The sequence below is a fragment of the Heterodontus francisci genome, chromosome 17 (genome assembly GCF_036365525.1).
Source record: "Heterodontus francisci isolate sHetFra1 chromosome 17, sHetFra1.hap1, whole genome shotgun sequence".
Taxonomy (NCBI): domain Eukaryota; kingdom Metazoa; phylum Chordata; class Chondrichthyes; order Heterodontiformes; family Heterodontidae; genus Heterodontus; species Heterodontus francisci.
In genome coordinates this window covers 26211301-26232898 of record NC_090387.1, presented here as the reverse complement: position 1 = coordinate 26232898, position 21598 = coordinate 26211301, and the positions used below count along the sequence as shown (strand labels likewise).

The window sequence follows — 21598 nt, the reverse complement described above, 5'->3', positions numbered from 1 at the left end:
GATCCTTTTATTTCACCCTATTGATAGTCAGGGGCACTCCCTCAAACTTGTCATCTTGTGTAGCCTCTCTAAACTTATCATTTCAGGCATTGATGTGATCATCTCTGACCACTTCCATGCATCCGTCACCACCCACACACCCTTGTTCCTTTCCAACCCCAAATAGTTCTGCACCTCCCTAGTTAAAAAGAACGCTTCCCCCAAGCTACTTGCAACTGTACTTTCAAGTTTCCATCGGTCTAGCCTTTCCTGTCCATTCACCGCCGTTCTTCTTCAGTGGTCGATCTATTCAGCCACTTACTCACCTCAACTTTTGCTGTCCGGTATCTAGTCTTGGATGAGTTTCCTCCCAGTTAAACATCAAAGCCGTTGTTAACTGCTTCCACCATAACAATGCACACTCGCCCTCAGGTCCATCCACTCCCTAACCACTATTTCAGGTTGAACCAGGTTGTTCACAACCTTGGCACTCTATATGACCCTGAGCAGAGTGTCGAATCCCCATATCTACTCCATTACAAGACTGCCTACTTCCCATCCCTGTAATATTGGCTGTTTCTACCCCTGCCTCAGCCCATCTGCTGTTGAAACCCTTATTCATGCCTTTGTTCCGCCCACCACTCGACTATTCCAATGTCACTCCCTGTCTCTGCCAAATTACTTTCTGATGGGCAGGCAGGCGTCAGGCCTGTAAAATGGGGTCAATATGTTTCAACTTCTAGGCCCTTGTGTCAGCTGGATCTGACCAAGTAACTTGAGAGGTCATGTGGTGTGTAGCATTAATTACTATGCTTTTGCATTACAGTAAAAAAAAATGGAATTGTTTTAGAAACCATAGGAGATGCAATACTATATTCTTTGATATATTAGTAGAAAATGTTTTTTATTGATCTTCACAGTGACATTTATACCATCTACAAAACAAAGATGATACGTGAGGTTTAAGCCTCCTGTCTTTAGATGCAGTTTAAATGGTCAAATCTAAATAGTCCAGGATTCTAATTGAGCTTTTACAAGTCAGATCAGTTGGAAAAAATCCTAAAATTTTGGTTCCAGTTCAAATATTCAAATTGTCTCTGAAGCAAAACTTCAGATGCTTATCTCTATTAGGCAATAGTAACAACCAGGAAAAGGCAATGTTATATTTTACCTATAGTCATAGATGTGACACAGAAACTGTGAAGGCTGTATGAGTATTTATGGCAGGTAAAGTGTCTGGCATAGACAGAATTACTGTATAATAGTGTAGTACAAACCAATTCAAGGTAAGATTTTCTATACAAAAGCAAAATACTGCGGATGCTGGAAATCGGAAATAAAACATAAAAAGTTGGAAATGCTCAGCAGGTCAGGCAGCATCTGTGAACATACGAACAAATGAATTAGGAGTAGGCTGCTTGGCCCGTCGAGCCTGCTCCGCCGTTCAATAAGTTCATGGCTGAACTGATTTCTCCACATTTCCATCTACCCCTGATAACCTTCCACCCCCTTGCTTATCAAGAATCTATCTACCTCAGCCTTAAAAATATTCAAAACCTCAGAGAGGAGAGGAACAGAGTTAGTGTTTCAGGTCTGTGAACTAAGTTTTGACGAAAGGTCACAGACCTGAAATTTTAATTGTTTCTCTCCACAGTTGCTGCCTGACCTGCTGAGCACTTCCAGCATTTTCTGTAAAACAGTCCATATTTTTTAAACATTTCTAGATTGCTATAGTTTGTGATCAAGCTCCACTGCGCATTTTCAAGGGAGTTGGATGACAAGTGTTTTCCTCATTATAAAGTGTCCGAAAGGCATCTCGATCCAAACAGAGTACCATGAACTATTATGGAAGTTTTAGCTTGAAATAACCTTCCGTTGGTTTGTTCACTCTGCAAGATGGTGCAGTGCTTTTCCATTAGTTCTTTGTAAAGATGGACCTGCTGAGCTGAACTGTGGAGTGACATTATTGATTTTTTAATAAAAAGTGGCTTAATTGCTACCAAGAAGTTGGCTGTAACAGCAGAAGGGAAGATAGCAAATACAGCATTGGTAAAAATTGATGCTAGTAAACACAACAAACTAAAACTTGGCTACTGCAATCCACTGCTAACTATCTCAATGTGACCAAGCCAATAAAGAGCGACTTACGCAAATGAGAGGGTAGAGCATCCCACGGATTTTAGTATCATAGCGGCAGGTTATCATAAAAGTGGAACTTCAAACAGGTATTATCACTTTCATAGAGGTAAAAAGTGACTGTTTCCTAACATCATACACGAAGCAGTGTAGAAATGATTCGGAGCCTGGCATTAGGTAATCACACGGGACCTGAAATTAACACCTCTACTAAAACAGAGAGGATTTAGTGGTAAATACAATAGCATTCATTTACTAGCATATCACAGTATTTCAGAGCCTTGGGTCCTTTTGATTATCGTCCGTTAGATATCCTATTGTAATAAAAAGACCAATGCTACACGTGCACAAGACTTTAAGACAGCAAACTTTCGAGCTCTAAGAAGAATTCCAGGAAGGAGTCAGTGTGAAGAAGAGCTACAAATTAAATAAGAAAAATAGTGGAAATGCTTAGCAAATCAGGCACAACATCCGTGGAGAGAAGCAAAGTTAATGTTTCAGGCAATTGCCCTTCATTAGAAACACGTGCCTGACACATGAACTTCATGTACAACAATAAAAATTCAAATATTAAATTGGGGAAAGTCTACAATAGGTCATATGGCAATAGGATTTGTGGAAGTAAAGGTGTCATAGTCGAATGCCTTTTTCTCATTTCATCTTTCCTTGTGTTATGCACATGGGACTAAAATAATTCCCCTTACTACTGTGTAGTAGCTGGATCATGTGTAAAATGGAAATTACTACTTTCAAAGTACAATGATTTTGTCCCGGGGCAAGTGACATTTTTGCAGTGCCAAACTCCTATGAAAATACCATTTTGTGTTCATGATGACATTTTTAAATCTAAGATCATCGGTAGAAGAAACTTCAGAGCCTGTACTCCTATTGGCGCTCCACAAATGTCGCTAATCATTGCTTTTAACTTCTGTTATCTCACTGTTTTGGAGTGATCCTGTGACTGAGATTAATGCATTGATGCTAGTGTCATAAGTTCACAAGTACTGAAAGCAGTTGATTTTAAAGTTCAGCTGCATAGCAAAACTGACTGTTCTGATAATTGATCTGATAAGTTGCCTCCTGTTTAGATGTTTGAGCAAGAGATTATTTTAATATGAGTTTCTTTGTGGGTCATTTAGGTGTGCATCATGGAAACTCATAGGCTACAGAGAATTGAAATCAACGTTGCAATTATTTTACTTAAACTGTGATTGCTAACAGATTCTATTGTCTGATTTAGACATTATGACCAGATGAGAAAGGTGTCTAGGGGTCTTTTTCAGCCTTCACCTGGTCGTCATATAACAGGGTTTTGTTTTGAACACACTGTGTTTTGAGTTCCCCCTTTGGTGAATCCTTCACCACTTTCCAATTATAAGGCAAAGAAATGAGCATAAACAGGCTTTCTTAGGTTCAAAGAAGAAAAGTGAAATTTATTAAGCCTTAAACTTAAACTCTAATTTGGTTAACACCTACGGGTATTACGATGCGCCCACGCTAGCATGCACACACAATATACATTTGCAAATAGGGACGGAAAAGAGAAGAAAAATAAAATGGAGAGGTTTGAGCCAATATCAGAAGAATTTCTTATTTACTGTGCTTCAAGCTCACTGCAATCCTTTTGTAAGTAGTCTTGCTTTTCATTGGGGCCCAGTATTCTCCTTAAACCTTTTTTTACTGTAGGAGACTTTTCTCTCTTGGGATTCATGTGTCTTAAGTGGTTTCCGAAGCTGGTGAGAGCGAGGTGAGAGGAGACAGAGCGGTGTTCTCAGTCCAGGAGAAAACAGCCTTCTGAGTTCAAAATCGCTGTAGGAAGTTCAAATTCAAAAAACTCCAAGTCAGCCAGTCATGTGACCAAACTGGTCCGACCACGTCTGTTTGTGTATTTGGCCATCTTAGCAGTTAACCTGGAATGCTAGCCTTTCCATTTTCAACGTCTGGTAATCAAAGGTCCATTGTGGATTAAATTGGAGCATGGAATAGCTCCTTTGTCCTTTGAAGTACTGTCTGTTGATATGCTGATGTCTCTCTCCAGCCAATGCCTTCAATTGTTTTTTAAAGCCAGTTTTTTCTTCAACAACAGTCCAAAATCAATGTTCATGTGGCAAAATTAATTTTCCTCGTTTTTGGCAGGTGGGGACTTGCCTGACAACAGAATATACCAGTGAGGCAACAACCACATTTACCTCGTAGCAAAAAAAGGGGTTTTGCAGGGAGACCTGCGTGTCCTTGTGCACTAGTTGCTGAAAGTAAGCATGCAGGTGCAGCAGACAGTTAAGAAGGCAAATGGTATGTTGGCCTTCATAGCGAGAGGATTGGAGTACAGGAGCGGGGATGTCTTGCTGCAATTATTCAAGCCCTTAGTGAGACCACATCTGGAGTATTGTGTGCAGTTTTGGTCTCCTTATCTGAGGAAGGACGTTCTTGCTATAGAGGGAGTGTAGCGAAGGTTCACCAGACTGATTCCTGGGATGGCAGGACTGACATATGAGGAGAGATTGAGTCGGTTAGGATTATATTCGCTGGAGTTCAGAAGAATGAGAGGGGATCTTATAGAAACCTATAAAATTCTAACAGGACTTGACAGACTAGTTGCAGGAAGGATGTTCTCGATGGCAGGGGAGTCCAGGATGAGGGGTCACAATCTAAGGATAAGGGGTAAGCCATTTAGGACTGAGATGAGAAGGGATTTCTTCACCCAGAGTGTGGTGAACGTGTGGAATTCTCGACGACAAAAAGCAGTTGAGGCCAAATCATTAAATATATTCAAGAAAGAGTTAGATATAGTTCTTAGGGTGAAAGGGATCAAGGGATACGGGGAGAAAGCGGGAACAGGGTACTGAGTTTGGACAATCAGCCATGATCTTATTGAATGGTGGTGCAGGCTCGAAGGGCCGAATGGCTACTCCTGCTCCTATTTTCTATGTTTCTATGTAGCAGTAAGAACAGCCCTTTCTAAACGGTTGAACATGGACTGAAAATATAAATGCAAAAATAACTGAATTGCCTGGACTTTGGAAGATTGCCAGGGCTTATAGATGGCATATGCATCATTTGGACAGTTGCGGACTGCGACACCGACCACTCCCTGGTGTGCAGCAAGGTTAGACTCAGACCAAAGAAGTTGCATCATTCCAAGCAGAAGGGCCACCCGCGCATCAACACGAGCAGAATTTCTCACCCACAGCTGTTACAAAAAATTCTAAATTCACTTGTAACAGCCCTTCAAAACACTCCCACAGGGGATGCTGAGACCAAGTGGGCCCACATCAGAGACGCCATCTATGAGTCAGCTTTGACCACCTACGGCAAAAGTGCGAAGAGAAATGCAGACTGGTTTCAATCTCATAATGAAGAGCTGGAACCTGCCATAGCCGCTAAGCGCATTGCACTGTTGAACTACAAGAAAGCCCCCAGCGATTTAACATCCGCAGCACTTAAAGCAGCCAGAAGCACTGCACAAAGAACAGCTAGGCGCTGCGCAAACGACTACTGGCAACACCTATGCAGTCATATTCAGCTGGCCTCAGACACTGGAAACATCAGAGGAATGTATGATGGCCTTAAGAGAGCTCTTGGGCCAACCATCAAGAAGATCGCCCCCCTCAAATCTAAATCAGGGGACATAATCACTGACCAACACAAACAAATGGACCGCTGGGTTGAGCACTACCCAGAACTGTACTCTAGGGAGAATGCTGTCACTGAGACTGCCCTCAATGCAGCCCAGTCTCTACCAGTCATGGATGAGCTGGACATACAGGACAGCATTACCCCTGAAATAATCAAGAGTGCCAAGCCTGCTATACTCTCAGCACTACATGAACTGCTATGCCTGTGCTGGGATAAGGGAGCAGTACCCCAGAACATGCGCGATTCCAATATCATCACCCTCTATAAAAACAAAGGTGACCGCGGTGACTGCAACAACTACCGTGGAATCTCCCTGCTCAGCATAGTGGGGAAAGTCTTTGCTCGAGTCGCTCTGAACAGGCTCCAGAAGCTGGCTGAGCGCGTCTACCCTGAGGCACAGTGTGGCTTTCGTGCAGAGAGATCGACCGTTGACATGCTGTTCTCCCTTCGTCAGATACAGGAGAAATGCCGTGAACAACAGATGCCCCTCTACATTGCTTTCATTGATCTCACCAAAGCCTTTGACCTCGTCAGCAGACGTGGTCTCTTCAGACTACTAGAAAAGATTGGATGTCCACCAACGCTACTAAGTATCATCACCTCATTCCATGACAATATGAAAGGCACAATTCAACATGGTGGCTCCTCATCAGAGCCCTTTCCTATCCTGAGTGGTGTGAAACAGGGCTGTGTTCTCGCACTCACACTTTTTGGGATTTTCTTCTCCCTGCTGCTTTCACATGCGTTCAAGTCCTCTGAAGAAGGAATTTTCCTCCACACAAGATCAGGGGGCAGGTTGTTCAACCTTGCCCATCTAAGAGCGAAGTCCAAAGTACGGAAAGTCCTCATCAGGGAACTCCTCTTTGCTGACGATGCTGCTTTAACATCTCACACTGAAGAGTGCCTGCAGAGTCTCATCGACAGGTTTGCGGCTGCCTGCAATGAATTTGGCCTAACCATCAGCCTCAAGAAAACGAACATCGTGGGGCAGGACGTCAGAAATGCTCCATCCATCAATTTTGGCGACCACGCTCTGGAAGTGGTTCAAGCGTTCACCTACCGAGGCTCAACTATCACCAGTAACCTGTCTCTAGATGCAGAAATCAACAAGCGCACGGGTAAGGCTTCCACTGCTATGTCCAGACTGGCCAAGAGAGTGTGGGAAAATGGCGCACTAACACGGAACACAAAAGTCCGAGTGTATCAGGCCTGTGTCCTCAGTACCTTGCTCTATGGCAGCGAGGCCTGGACAACGTATGCCAGCCAAGAGCGACGTCTCAATTCATTCCATCTTCGCTGCCTCCGGAGAATACTTGGCATCAGGTGGCAGGACCGTATCTCCAACACAGAAGTCCTCGAAGCAGCCAACATCCCCAGCTTGTACACACTACTGAGTCAGCGGCGCTTGAGATGGCTTGGCCATGTGAGCCGCATGGAAGATGGCAGGATCCCCAAAGATACATTGTACAGCGAGCTCGCCACTAGTATCAGACCCACCGGCCGTCCATGTCTCCGCTATAAAGACGTCTGCAAGCGCGACATGAAATCCTGTGACATTGATCACAAGTCGTGGGAGTCAGTTGCCAGCGTTCGCCAGAGCTGGCGGGCAGCCATAAAGACAGGGCTAAATTGTGGCGAGTCGAAGAGACTTAGTAGTTGGCAGGAAAAAAGACAGAGGCGCAAGGGGAGAGCCAACTGTGCAACAGCCCCGACAAACAAATTTCTCTGCAGCACCTGTGGAAGAGCCTGTCACTCTGGAATTGGCCTTTATAGCCACTCCAGGCGCTGCTTCACAAACCACTGACCACCTCCAGGCGTGTATCCATTGTCTGTCGAGATAAGGAGGCCCAAAAGAAAGAAAGAAAAGCAACTGTGGAGCACTTCACTTTTAAAACCCTTTCAATTTCCTCCAGTGTATTTAAGTCATACTGGAGAGCGTAAAGCCTTGTGAATAATTGTTCAGTATCGTAGTTCACAACATAACTGAGTTCCTGAAATCTTAAAACCATGCTGCGTTGCAATACATCTGAACAGCCATGTCTTTTATCAACTGGGATTTCTGAGCTTGTGGTATTTGAGGAAAACAGCTGCTGACATGCTACAGTTACGGCAGACTTCTGTTCCCCAATTACTGGTGACCAAAGTGAGTGTTAGCTAATGAGACAGTCATAATTTAGTACCGATTTCACATTGTTTGGTTTGCAGTGGGCTGCTGCCAAGTGTTGTGTTAAATTGATGATTAAATTACAAGTACAGAAGTTATAAAGGAGAAATCTGATGGGCAGAGGTATTCAGCAAAAACCACAAAAAGCTCACCAATCTGGATCGGCATGCGAATCTTAAGGCATTTTGTTTGGACAGCAGCATAGTTTAATTAAGGGAGTGTAACATGCTTAGAATATGTCCAGTGATTGCAGAAAAGCTGGTAGTGAGGCCAATTTTCATTTGAGGAAAATTGGCGTCAACAGGCCGGCAAAAGCCTAAAAATGGGTTTGGTAGCTATTGCACCTGTTAACCGCGACGATGGATCTGCAGTAACTGTTAGCGAAGTATTGTTAGGTGGCTTAAACACCAGCTTAAAACGAGCAATAGGCCTTGTTCCTATGCCAACTGGGAGCCAATGCTATCGTTAGGACCCCAAAGGCAATTTTAATGGGTACATGGGAGTAGTACCACCCATGTGTATCGGTCTTCTGATCAGTATACGGTCAGAAGATGTTTACAAAATTGATATTATGTGGAGCTGGAAAGAGCACCAGTGCTCCTCTTAGCTCCACGCAGAATACCGAAGGCTGCTGCCTTACCTCAGTATTGTGTTTTACCCCCTAAGCACCTACCCTGCCAGCATCACAGTCGGCTGACATTCTTGAGGCCATGTAGTGGTGAGCTGCATCAGGGCTCCCATCCACAGCTTGCCTGCTCAATTCCAATCAACCCGGTGCGAGGTTGAGAGTGCTCAAAATTGACCACTACTGAGATGACTGAATGTCTGTTCTCATGTCTCAAACTTAGTTTCAAATTCCTGGACTTCTTTGGACATCAAGACCACATTTCTACACTGGACTACATTGGAGTAAATCGTAAGACTCTGCTTTTGTGTCTAATCTGCTCTCTTTTTTTGCTCTATGAGCTGTGGAAAAGATTTGGATCTAGACCTTCTCTCAAACTTGTCTCCAAATTCCTGGATTCCTTTCGACATCAAGACCACGGATGGAATTTTATGGTCCCCGAGAGCGGACTGGAGGCGGGATGGGAGCTTAAAATCGAGTGGGAGGCCTGGAGCGCTATTCCCATCGCCCACCTGCTCCTGCTGCCATTTTACCAGCAGCAGGGAAGGTGGAAAATGGCCTGCCCACCCCAGGCCAATTGAGGCCCTTAAGTAGCCAATTTCATTGACACCTAAGGGCCTCCTCCCTGGCTGGGCACTTCATCAGCTGTGGAGGCTGCCCAGTAATACCTCCTTGCCTGCTGATGGGCCAGCAGCTCTAAGACTGGAAGTCCCGCCAGAGCCCAGTCAAGGGGCTGGGGAGCATAAAATCTCTGTGTGGCTTCCAGGCCCGCTGGAGGCAGGCTCGCCCCTCACTGTTTTAAACTGGTGGGTGACGTAAAATTCCAGCTCATGCTTCTGTTCTGGACTACACTGGTTATACTGTAAGGCCCAACTGCTGTTTCTGATCTCTTTTTCAATATTTTGAAGTAACTTTGATTAGTTTACAGCCCTTGCCCCATCACTGCTGTGACTGAGACTTCAATCTCTTGCTGTGCCTGTGATTGGCCACTGGTTATACTGATTTTTCAGCTTCAGTCTATTCCTGGCCAGAAATTCACTCACCTGGGCCCAAGTACAAACTGCTGCTGCTTATTTTGCTTCACCGTCATCTGTCTGACCCTGCAACTGACTCGGGGGCGGGGGGGTGGGGTGGTGCGGGCAGGAGTGGGGAAGGAGCAGCTAGGCTGTGAGCAAGCAGCTGTTTGTGGGGTGGGGGGGGGAGTGGTGAGGTCAGGAGCCAGCGGCCAAGGAGGTGAGGGGAAGTGGTGAGGCAGGAAGTGATACTGTAGGCAGGAACGGAGGCGGTGATTGCAGCCATTGAAGAGTGAGGTAACGCTCGGACGTTATTACGTCTGGCATCATCACATGACGATCATGTGTGCATGCGCGGATTCATACTGGAAAGCTGCCAAATGTTCAGACACACTGATAATGTCGGCAATCGCTCTGCGCATGCTCTGCATTGTCAAGAGAGACAAAAAAATAACTCCATCAGTGCATTCTCCAATATTCTACTGTCAGGCCCAGTAAAGACATACTGTACTCCTACTTTTAAGATATGAGCTTTATTCAAGGTGGACTCTTGAAAAGGTAAAGTCAGTTTTATAAAAAAAAAAGGTGGACATGCTGTAAAAGATAGCTGCCAAAGGTCAGATGACCTGTCCTGTGTAATCAAACACTGCCTCACTGTCTGTTAAGGGCAAAAGGATACATTCCAGGCTAAGAGGTGTCAATTACACCCATCCTGAAACCATCAGAGACATTCCTGAATTGAATGGGTTCTTCTGAAACAAAGAAGATGTGAAGTAGCCACGTCATAACAGGATTAGACTCATCCAGACATTAATGGATGGCAATAGATTCCACATCCTGGTCCATCGTGTCGTCACACCAGGGGGGGAAAACCATGTGACAGGTACTAGAAATGCTAATGATAAATTGCGACCTTAAAAGGTAATCCTCTGGAGGAGAGGGAGACCCAACCAAGTAGCTTTCAAAAGAGATTTGAATAAATACTTGAAAGAGAAAAAAAATGATGTATGTGGGGAAACAGCTAGGGAGTGGGACTAAAGGCAAAAGCAATGGCACGTTGTGAATAATAGGATGTCAGTGAAACACCTTATGCCAAAGTCAAATAAAACCACCTGAGAAAGATGCAATCCAGCGTATTCGGTGCTACATGGACACGTGGACCCATTAACTGGACTAAGACAGGTTCAGAAGATATGTGAGTGGAAGCTAACTCCTGTTTTTTGGGTAAATTTTGAAGATTTGTGGTTTAAACCTGAAAAGGAGCCTATCAATGTTTTTTACAAGGGGTCACTGAACGGATCGGACTGTAAACAGTTACTGGAAGGCACCTTTTTCAAATAATTAACCAGCAGGGGTTGTTTTTGACTTGGCAAAGATGTTTACAGAGAAGTGACGGGTCAAGATTTATAAAGGCCAGGAGGCTTGACTTCTGGAATGTTTTTGGTTTCACTTTGAATTGTTACAGAAGGCAGTTGGGGCTGAACAGAGGTTTGAAAAAGACAGTTAAAGAATCAACTTGCCAAGGAAACACCCCAACACAATCTGTTCCAGCTCTCTTTAACAAAAAAAAGAAAACTCCGCCAGTCTTCTATTTCTCAAGAAGCTGAGAAGCAAACATCAGAAGCAGACTGAAACTGTTGCTGCATTTCTGCTGTAAGGCCTGTCTGAACCCCTTGTTACTGCATTTTCCCTGGAAAGCCTGCCCAAACTGATCTTCAACATTGCCTGTCAAGAACTATTCTAGGAAGATCTTAGTGATAGCCTCCTATATGTATTTGGGACGCCAAACATTAAAAGACTTCTGACATCTTTTCATAGCTTTTTTTTTTGTTCAAGAATTAGCAAGTATTTTTTGCCAACGTATTTTTTTTTTGGTTTTTTTGTACTAGAGCTCTAAAGAGTAAATCTTTATTTTTTTTCAGTTAACCAGTGTATGTATTGGCTGAATTTTATTGGCACGCTCCACATCTCGGCAGCACGCTTTAAACTTGACCTTCAGGCGCGGAAGCGCTGCTGCTGAGCCCCTGCAATATTTCGCATGGGGGCTCATTTAAATTGAAAGGGCAGAGCGGCCGCGCCCAATGACAGAGGGGGTGGCCGCTCTGTCCCCGGCAATGGCGTCTGGTGCCACCATGCATGGGACAGTCGCCGGGACCAGGTAAGTAAATTAATGAAATAAAAATGCTAATTAAAATATTTAAATGAAGGCCCTGCCACCAAGCGGGTGGGGGACTGCACCAAGGTCTTGCCACCACCAGTAAAATGCAGTGGGGCCTTCTCGATGTTGTGGGTCGTGGGGGGCCTCTGCCGCAAGTATTTTATGGGCTCCCCCGCCACGATGTCGAGGGACTGGTAAAATTCAGCCCCGTGTGTGTGTGAGGGGCTAAGATAAAAAGAGAACTTTTATATTTCAGTCTTTTTTTTTTTGCCACGTTACTGGTTAAGACTTGTTTTATTATAATCTGATAATTTTGTTGTTTATTAAAGAAACCTGCTTGGTGTGTTTTATTCTTTGATAAAATTGGAGTCTATGATTGACGTATTGGTAAGTGAGAAAACATTTAAATATATGTTGTGACGTGGAGAAGTGGAACGAGAATAAACAGTGCACTCCTCCTGCCTCAGTCCTAACACTCCTCCCTACTTGCTGCAACACCTTGAAAAAGGGTTACAAGTAGAAGGTTATCTCAGAAGGAAGGAGGCAGATGTACATATAGAAGGTTAAAATGGATGCATCACACAACACCTAGCTGAATGCATCCAAAACAAGATGAGCATTAATTCTTTTGAGAAGTGCAGAGCCTTTAAAAGTAGCAAATGTGAAATGGCAACTCTACTTGAAATGGTTGCATAACCAGTTCAGCAGTCTAATTTAAAAGTGAACACACTCCACTGGCTAGATTTTAAGAGTCGGCGGCAAGATTAAGAAATGGCGGCCAGAGCTGCTGTGATCTCCCTCACGGCAGCTCATTTAAATAGCCAGGGTAGCCTGCCCCCCCTCCCCCCAATTATGTGGAGGGGGTGGGCTGTCCGTCGCTGGCATTGGTGTCATCTGCCTGTGCACAGGTGCTATCGCCATTTATAAAGGGCAGCAAGCCTTGCAGGAAAATATGATAAATTTTTTGAGGGGGCTTCACTTTAAAAATTCATATTATCCAAAGTATCCATGAATAACTAGCACTGTATAAAGGGTTCAGATCAGATGAGATTCTGCCCCCCACCAAAGTCTGAGAGTTTCCTGAATCCTCCCACATACAAAATCCATCTGAAACACTTTTAGGAATAGAGGAGCTAATTCTGGAGTTATCCTCTTGTAGTCAGCAAGAAAACCATCTGGAATGTAGCTAATATAACCCCTCCATTCAAGAAGTGGGGGGGGGGGGGAGGCAGAAAACAGGTAACTATAGGCCAGGTAGCTTGACATATGTCATGGGGAAGGTGTTCAAATCGATCATTAAGGAGGTTGTAGCTGGGCACTTAGAAAAACTCAAAGTAATCGGGAATATTCAGCATAGTTTTGTGAAAGGGAAATCATGTTGAACCAATTTGTTGGAGTTCTTTGAAGGAGTGATATGTGCTGTGGATAAAGGGAAGCCTGTTGACGTACTGTACTTGGATTTCCAGAAGGCATTTGACAAGGTGCCACATTCAAGGTTATTGTGCAAAGTAGAAGCTCACGGTGTAGGGGGTAACATATATTAGCATGGATCGAAGATCGGTTGGCTGGCAGAAAACAGAGTATGCATAACTAGGTTCTTTTCTGATTAGCAGGATGTGACGAGTGGCGTCCTGCAGGGGTCTGTGCTGGGGCGTCAACATTTTACAATTTACATCAATGACTTTGATGAGGGGAACTATGGCATGGTAACTAAATTTGCAGATGACACAAAGATAGGTAGGAAAGTATGTCGTGAAGAGGACATAAGGAGCTTGCAGACTCTTGGGTTGAGTGAGTGGGCAAAAATCTGGTGGATGGAGTACAATGTAGGAAAATGTGAAGTTGTTCACTTTGGCAGGAAGAATAAAAAAATCAGAGTATTACTGAAACGGAGAACGACTGCAAAATTCCGAGGTGCAGACGGATCCAGCCGTTCTAGTGCAGGAGTCAGAAAAAGTTAGTATGCAGGTACAGCAAGTAATAAAAAAGGCTAATGGAATGCTATCTTTTATTACAAGAGGAATTGAAAGTAAAAGTAAGGATGTTATGCTTCAGTTATACAGGGCATTGGTGAGACCACATCTGGAATACTGTGTGCAGTTTTGGTCTCCTTATTTGAGGAAGGATGTAAATGCATTGGAGGCGGTTCAGAAGAGGTTTACTTGATACCTGGAATGAGCAGGTTGTCTTACGAGGAAAGGTTGGACCGGCTGGGCTTGTTTTCACTGGAGTATTGAAGAGCGAGGGGAAACGATTGAAGTTTATAAGATCCTGAACGGTCTTGACAAGGTGGATGTGGGGAGGATTTTTCCTCTTGTGGGTGAGTCCAGAACTAGGGGGCACCGTTTTTAAAATTTGGGGATGCCCTTTTAGGACAGAGATGAGGAGAAACCTTTTCTGAGGGTTGTGCAACTTTGAAACACTCTGCCTCAGAAGATAGTGGAGGCAGGAACATTGAATATTTTTAAGGTGGAGGTAGATAGATTCTTGTTAGGCTAGGGAATCGAAGGGGTATCGGGGGTAGATGGGAGTGTGAAATTCGAGACATAAACCGATCAGGCATCATCTTATTGAATGGTGGAGCAGGCTTGAAGGGCCGAATGGCCTACTTCTCCTAATTCATATGTTCGTATAGCTCAGAGCAGCTTTTCCTTCTATGCAGCCAATGATTTGTTCCCCACTTATTTTTGTCTGCAACTTTAATTCAGGATCTCCGTGTTACTCTTTTTTTTTAGTTCTGCCAAAACATCATCATTGTGTAACACACAAATAAACTTTCCAATTAAGGAGCAAACAGCAGTTTATAAAACTGTGGGATCTGGTTGGACTTTAAAGTTACATCTGTATGGCATAACTGAAGCCAAGAAGGATTAGCAAGGCAATGCATGGTCTACAAAAGCAAAAACCTGCGGATGCTGAAAATCTGAAACAAAAACAGAAAATACTGGAAATACTCAGCAGGTCAGGCAGCATCTGTGGAGAGAAAAACAGTCAACGTTTCAGATCGATGACCTTGGGTTCTGATGAAAATATATGGTCTGTTCATCTGAGGATGAACAGTTATCACATTTCTCTCCAATTTGCTTTTTGGTTAAAATCAAGATCATGGATTAGCACTAAATATTCAGAGAAGTATAGCAGCCTTTGTAATTATCTAATGTCTTCTAATAAATGCTGTTCTGCACTTTATTAACTGTTCTGGACCATTATTGAAAAAACAGTGAATCTGTGGAAAAGACACTGTTAAACCCAACCCTGCATATATTCACTAACTTCATCTTAGATGCTTTGCTGATATATTTACTCACTGTTTAAAAGTACATCGGGAATTAAGGGATATGGGGGAGGTAGAAGATTAGCCATGATATTGTTCAATGCCAGCAGGATTGAGAAGCTGAATGGTCTTCTCCTGGTCCTATTTCTTATGGAAGTGATTTGTTCCATGCTTCAAAATTGTAAAAAATATCATTGTTGCAGGTGAGTTGTTATTAGATACTATGTTTTCTTTAATCCTAAAAAACATCTCAGGAAGAATACATTTGAAAAGCACATATTTCTGTAATTCTTTATTATCATATTGTAAATAGCAACAAAAACCTGTTGTGCTCTTTTGTGAAAAAAGAGTATTGCATCTCTGAATTCTGCACAGTTTGCAGCCTGCGGAAAGTGGAGACTTTATTCTCGATCAGGTCCTGCAAGCACAATATGCGAACTCACTGTACTAGACAGTTCCTTCAGTTAGTTTTCTACAGTTCTATTTTTGGGGTACATTTTGTATTGATACCCATATTTATTTTTGCATTGTGCCAATATATTTATTATAAGAACATAAGAAATAGGAGCAGAAGTGGGCCATTTGGCCCTTTGAGCCTGCTGTGCCATTCAGTCAGATCATGGCTTAGCTTCCACCTCAACACTTTCCCATAGTATCCCTGGCCAATATTTTTTATTGGGCGGGTGCAGGGGCGGTGTCCACTGGCTGAGAAGTCAGTGGTAAGCCAGTCTCTGCCGGGTCTGGGGATCCAGACCAGATTTTACGCTCCCCAGGCCCTTAATTGGTCTTGGGCGGGACTTCCATCTCCTTGAGGCAGGAAGTCCTACTTAATGGAGCAGCTGGCCAATCAGCGGGCTGGCAGCTCTTAGTCCCAGCAGCGCCACTGGGAACTGTGGCCACTGTTGGGACTGCATCGAGCCATCGGAACGAAGATGAAGGACAGCCCGGAAAAAAGCTAAGTGTCCCTGGCAAGGCCCTAAAAAATCGGTTGGGCCCTGGCAAGGCAAGGGGGGGTAGGTTAGGGGGGTGGGGGGGGGAAAATGTTGTACGTTAGGGGTGGTTGGGGCTTCAGGGATGGCCCTCCGTGGGGCACAGGGTACCTGATCAGGAGGGTTCTCTTCCCCCAACCAACACCCTGCAAGAAGACCACCTGGTTTCACCAGGAGGGCTTTTTGAAACCTTAGCCACCCACCAACCAAGGGTAAAATACCCACAGTGGTGGGCGGAGGCCCTTAGGTGGCAGTTAATTAATTGGCCACTTAATGGCCTTGATTGCCCTGGGGCGGGCGGACCATTTCTCACCGCTGCTGCCCCGCGTACATTTGCAACAGGGGTGGGAGGGGGTCGGGAAGGGCCCCCCACCCCAGCCTCCCACTTCATTTTACAACTTACACCCCCACTCCAACCCGCCATTTGGAGGGTATAAAATTCCAGTAACTATATCCATCGATTCTCTTAGTATCCCAAAATCTATTAACCTCTGGCTTGAATGTACTCAACAACTGAGCATATGCAGCTCTCAGTGGTAGAAAATTCTAATGATTCACGACCCTTTGAGTGATTATGATATCCTTATAAGGTGATGGAATGATCGATTGATGTTTGGATTTCTTTGTAATGTAAATTTGATATCCTGCACTGTAACTGTTGTAGGAATATGGGAATTGCGAGATGAACTCAAGAGGTGAGGTGAGAGTGACTGCCCTTGACATCAAGGCAGCATTTGATCGAGTATGGCATCAAGGAGCCCTAGCAAAACTGAGGTCAATGGGATTTGGGGGGAAAACCCTCCGCTGGTTGGAGTCATACCTAGTGCAAAGGAAGATGGTTGTGATTGTTGGAGGTCAATCATCTGAGCTCCCGGACATCACTGCAGGAGTTCCTCAGGGTAGTGTCCTAGGCCCAACCATCTTCAGCTGCTTCATCAATGACTTTCCTTCAATCATAAGGTCAGAAGTGGGGATGTTCGCTGATGATTGCACAATGTTCAGCACCATTCGTGACTCCTCAGATACTGAAGCAGTCCATGTAGAAATGCAGCAAGACGTGAACAATATCCAGGCTTGGGCTGATGTGTGGCACGAATGTTACTTACCACTTAAGTGCCAGACAATGACCATCTCTAACAAGAGACAATCTAACCATCTCCCCCGACATTCAATGGCATTACCATCGTTGAATCCCCCACTATCAACATCCTAGGGGCTACTATTGACCAGAAACTGAACTGGAGTAGCCATATAAATACTGTGGCTACAAGAGCAGGTCAGAGGCAAGCAATCCTGTGGCGAGTAACTCACCACCTGACTCCCCAAAGCCTGTCCACCATCTACAAGGCACAAGTCAGGAGTGTAATGTTATACTCACCACTTGCCTGGATGCGTGCAGCTCCAACAATACTTAAGAAGCTCGACACCATCCAGTACAAAGCAGCCTGCTTGATTGTGGATGGGGTGCCATTCACTTCCTCCACCACCGACGCACTGTGGCAGCCGTGTACACCGTCTACAAGATGCACTGCAGCAATTCACCAAGGCTCCTTGGACAGCACCTTCCAAACCCACGACCTCTACCAACTGGAAGGACAAGGGCAGAAAATGCATGGGAACATCACCACCTGCAAGTTCCCCTCCAAGTCACACACCATCCTGACTTGGAACTACATTGCCGTTCCTTCACTGTCGCTGGGTCAAAATCCTGGAACTTCCTTCCTAACAGCACTGTGGGTCTACCTACCCACATGGACTGCAGCAGTTCAAGAAGGCAGCTCGCTGCTACCTTTTCAAGGGCAATTTGGGATGGGCAATAAATGCTGGCCTGGCCAGCGATGCCCACATCCCAAGAATGGATAAAAAAAAATTGCAATACAATCCATCTTGCAATGTGTTTGAATTTTACCATGTGCATCTTTGTTATAAAATGGATAGGAAAATCTTTAGAAGTTGTAGACAAATCCCCCACTTGCCAAGACTGAGGCGCACATTATTTTGCCACATGAACATAAAACCTTAAAATTGCAAGCCCCTGGCTGAAAAGACATTTGCATAGTACCAGACGGTGTTGAATCAAAGGAACCAGTCCCTGCCCAATACGCTCAAGAGACCTGGTCAAACCAGTCTGTCACGTGACCACCTGCTGGCCAACTAAGGGGAGTTTTAAATTGGAAAAAAACAGAATTTGAACTCAGGAAGCCATAGGCTCCTGGAACTAAAGCAAGAAGTACCTCCTCTCCAGTTCTGCCTGCCTCCATCTCTTTCCCACAGAACTGAATCTTGTGAAAACACACGAATCTCTAAGAGAGAAAAGTCTCCTATGTGAACACGGTTTAAAAGGAATACTGGGCCCTGACGAACAGCAAGGCTACCTACAATCAAGTCAACTTGAAGCACAGTAAACAAGAGACTCTTCTAATATTGCCTCAAACCTCTCTCTACTGTATTTTCCTCTTCTCTTTTCTATCCCCCTATCTGCATGTGTATATTCTGTATGCATGCTAGCATGGGTGTGTTGTATATCCGTTGGCATAAACTGTAGTAGAGTTTAAGTTTAAGCTTAAGGTTTAATAAATTCAATCTTTCTCCTTTAAATCTGAGAAAACCTGGTGTGTTGGTTTCTTTGCCTTCTAATTGGAAAGTTCTGAACAAGGACTCACAAAAGGGGGAACTCAAAATACAGTGTGTTTAAAAAATAAAACCCTGTTATAATAAGACCAAGTAAAGACCGCAAAAGACCCCTAGACACATTTCTCACCTGGTCATAACAAAGTACTCTTCTTAGGAAAGTTATAATAACTAAGTATTGATTAATTTGCCGGTTGTTAGTTTAATTCAATGGCATTACTACAAAATTATTCTGTTACACTTTACTATGGGATTGATTTTAACCCAATTCTAACGGGGTGACTAGGCAATTAAAACCACTTCAGAAAATTTACTGTCCAATTCCCAGTTGCTGGTGCTTTAACTTCCTTAGGAGGCTAAGCCAAACACGGGCCAAGTGCTAAAACATGGGATTAGAATAGATAGATGCTTGATGGCTGGCACAGACACAATGGGCCAAAGGGCCTGTTTCTGTGCTATATAACTCGATGACTCTATCACATCTAAGGTGGGAGCTTCCTTAAAACAGCTACGTCATGGTTCCATGATGTCCTTACCTGGTTACATGACCCAGATGGCATTTTAATCAGTATCTTACCAGTGTGCCCTCTCAGTAAAACCTGTCTGGGATGAATAGGGGGCCTGAAAGTTAAATTTTTGTGGGGCCAGGAGGAGCAGTCATACTTCACAGGCCTCACAAGCAAAGTCTGGGCCTCTGCTGCCCCAGGCATGCCCCCAGACTTGGTTGCATGCCAGCAGCTTCCCCTTTATACTCATTATAGGTGGGGATATAAATGAAGCCTGTGTGTTAAAATTGATTTCAGTGGCAGGGGATTGGGTGCGGGGGCGGTGGTGTTGGTAAGGACGTTGGATATTCATCCCATAAAAATCCATGTTACATTTTTAACACGAGGAATTTAAACCTTGTAACCATACTGAACATTGTATTTAAGTTCTGAACTGGACCATAATTACTCTTGGTTAGAAATGTCATAGGAATGTTTCCTGATATTTTTCGAGTTCAATTAGTTTTTTTTTGTCAGGACATTGCTGATAAGGAAGGGGTCTGTATTGTATAGGATATGCTTCCTGCAGAAATCATGTTACCCTTTGCTTCTGTCATTAAACAGGATGTGATTCTGGATTTGGTCATGCCATGGCAAAATACCTTGACAAACTGGGCTTCACTGTATTTGCTGGCGTCCTGTACCTCGATGGGCCTGGTGCTGGGGATTTGAAGACAGGTGGCTCAAACAGACTCACAGTGCTGCAGCTAGATGTCACCAGTTCTGAACAGATAGCTAAAACCTTTGCACAAGTAAAAGCACAGCTGAAAAACAGAGGTTAGTGTTGAATAAGTCTTAAAAGCTCATGTTTGGGTAGAGTTTGGTACTGCCGTCTGGCTGACCTTAAGTATTATCTTACATTTGTGAAGCTGTCAGGTTTTGTTACAACTTACTACTTCAGTGAGATTTGCAATTCTTTTGTTGGGAATGGAAGCTTATAGCTTGCCTGGGAAAATATTCATGGAAATAAAAGCTGCTTCATGCTCAACTGGTTTGTATTGCAAGTGTGTGGAGGAGCTGAAAAATGCATTAAGTATTAATCCGAGGCTTTTTTCAAAAAGTGAAATCTTGCTGTGTATTATAAATAAAGTATGTAATAGTCATTAAGAAAGAAACCTAAGAAACATTACAAGAATGGTAGGCCATTGAAACCCATATTTCCCGTACCCTAACTCTTTAATCGGGGTTACAGACTAAAAGCAGGTGTGTTGGACTAAACATGACTGCACTTGCAAAGAGCCAGCACATGCATGATGGGACGGGTAGCCACCTTCTGTGCTGTGAGTTGCTTAAAAGTTTTTATTGTGGCACTTTAAATGTGCCTAATGTTTTGTCTAGACTAGTCTTGTCTGACAGGTTATTCCAAACATTACTGGCTGAGTAAGTCTTTTTTAAATCTACTGTAATTCAAAATGAGTTCCTCCCATCTTACTTTCCTGGCATACTTTGAAGTAATATTTAGTATCTTGCAATTATTTATGAGGCCCCATTCTTTCTAGATGAGAGCTTGAGCTTCTGTAATCTTTTCTCATCATAGCTCTTCCTTACCCTTTCCATCTGAGATCAGGCTTGTTGGCATCTACAACTTCTCCAGTGCACATGTATTTGGTATTCGGCATGGTGAGCAGAATTGATAACCCTGCATAGAGTCATAGAGAGATACAGCACTGAAACAGGCCCTTCGGCCCACCGAGTCTGTGCCGACTATCAACCACCCATTTATACTAATCCTACATTAATCCCATATTCCCTACCACATCCCCACCTTCCCTCAATTCTCCTACCACCTACCTACACTGGGGGCAATTTACAATGGCCAATTTACCTATCAACCTGCAAGTCTTTGGCTGTGGGAGGAAACTGGAGCACCCGGCAGAAACCCACGCGGTCACGGAGAACTTGCAAACTCCGCACAGGCAGTACCCAGAACCGAACCCAGGTCGCTGGAGCTGTGAGGCTGCGGTGCTAACCACTGCGCCACTGTGCCGTCCCTGTGTCAATTAATTGTTTTATTACATAATCCTAGGTGTTATTAAAGGAGATATTTTCATTTATTCATGTATATAATTTGCTTCTTGTTACTGTGATTAGTACCTTTAAAACCACTGACTCGAGACAGCTTAATTTTTATTTTTGCAGTGTACAACTTCAACATCACAAAACATTCATATCCATGAAGTTGAATGGGAATAATAAGCGACATTACTTAAATCTGCCAGAATTATTCAACTCATTGTTACCCAGTTCCAGTAGAATAGTTCAAAATAGGGCACCTGTAAAACTTTAGGCACTATGCTTGCATTGTACATTGAAAAGTTTTGCGTTTTTAGTAAGAATCTATTTAAATTTTAAAAATGTACTATTAGCTAGGAATTTTGCTTTAAAAACCCATTAAATGCATGGAGCAATTTATAGCTTAGAGCAGTACAACATCAAACATGCCAAAAG

General features: G+C 43.8%; 1 protein-coding gene across 4 annotated transcripts in view; it reads left to right on the top strand.

Annotated features, from left to right (window-relative positions):
* hsd17b2 (hydroxysteroid (17-beta) dehydrogenase 2) overlaps positions 1-21598 on the top strand; it is a 111486-nt gene that overhangs the window by 67205 nt on the left and 22683 nt on the right. For all 4 annotated transcript variants that reach the window (XM_068049177.1, XM_068049175.1, XM_068049174.1 and 1 more), the window contains exon 4: positions 19715-19927. In XM_068049177.1, coding sequence (XP_067905278.1) covers positions 19741-19927 — 187 coding nt within the window. In that variant the 5' untranslated portion in view covers positions 19715-19740. The remainder of the gene's footprint in view (positions 1-19714; positions 19928-21598) is intronic.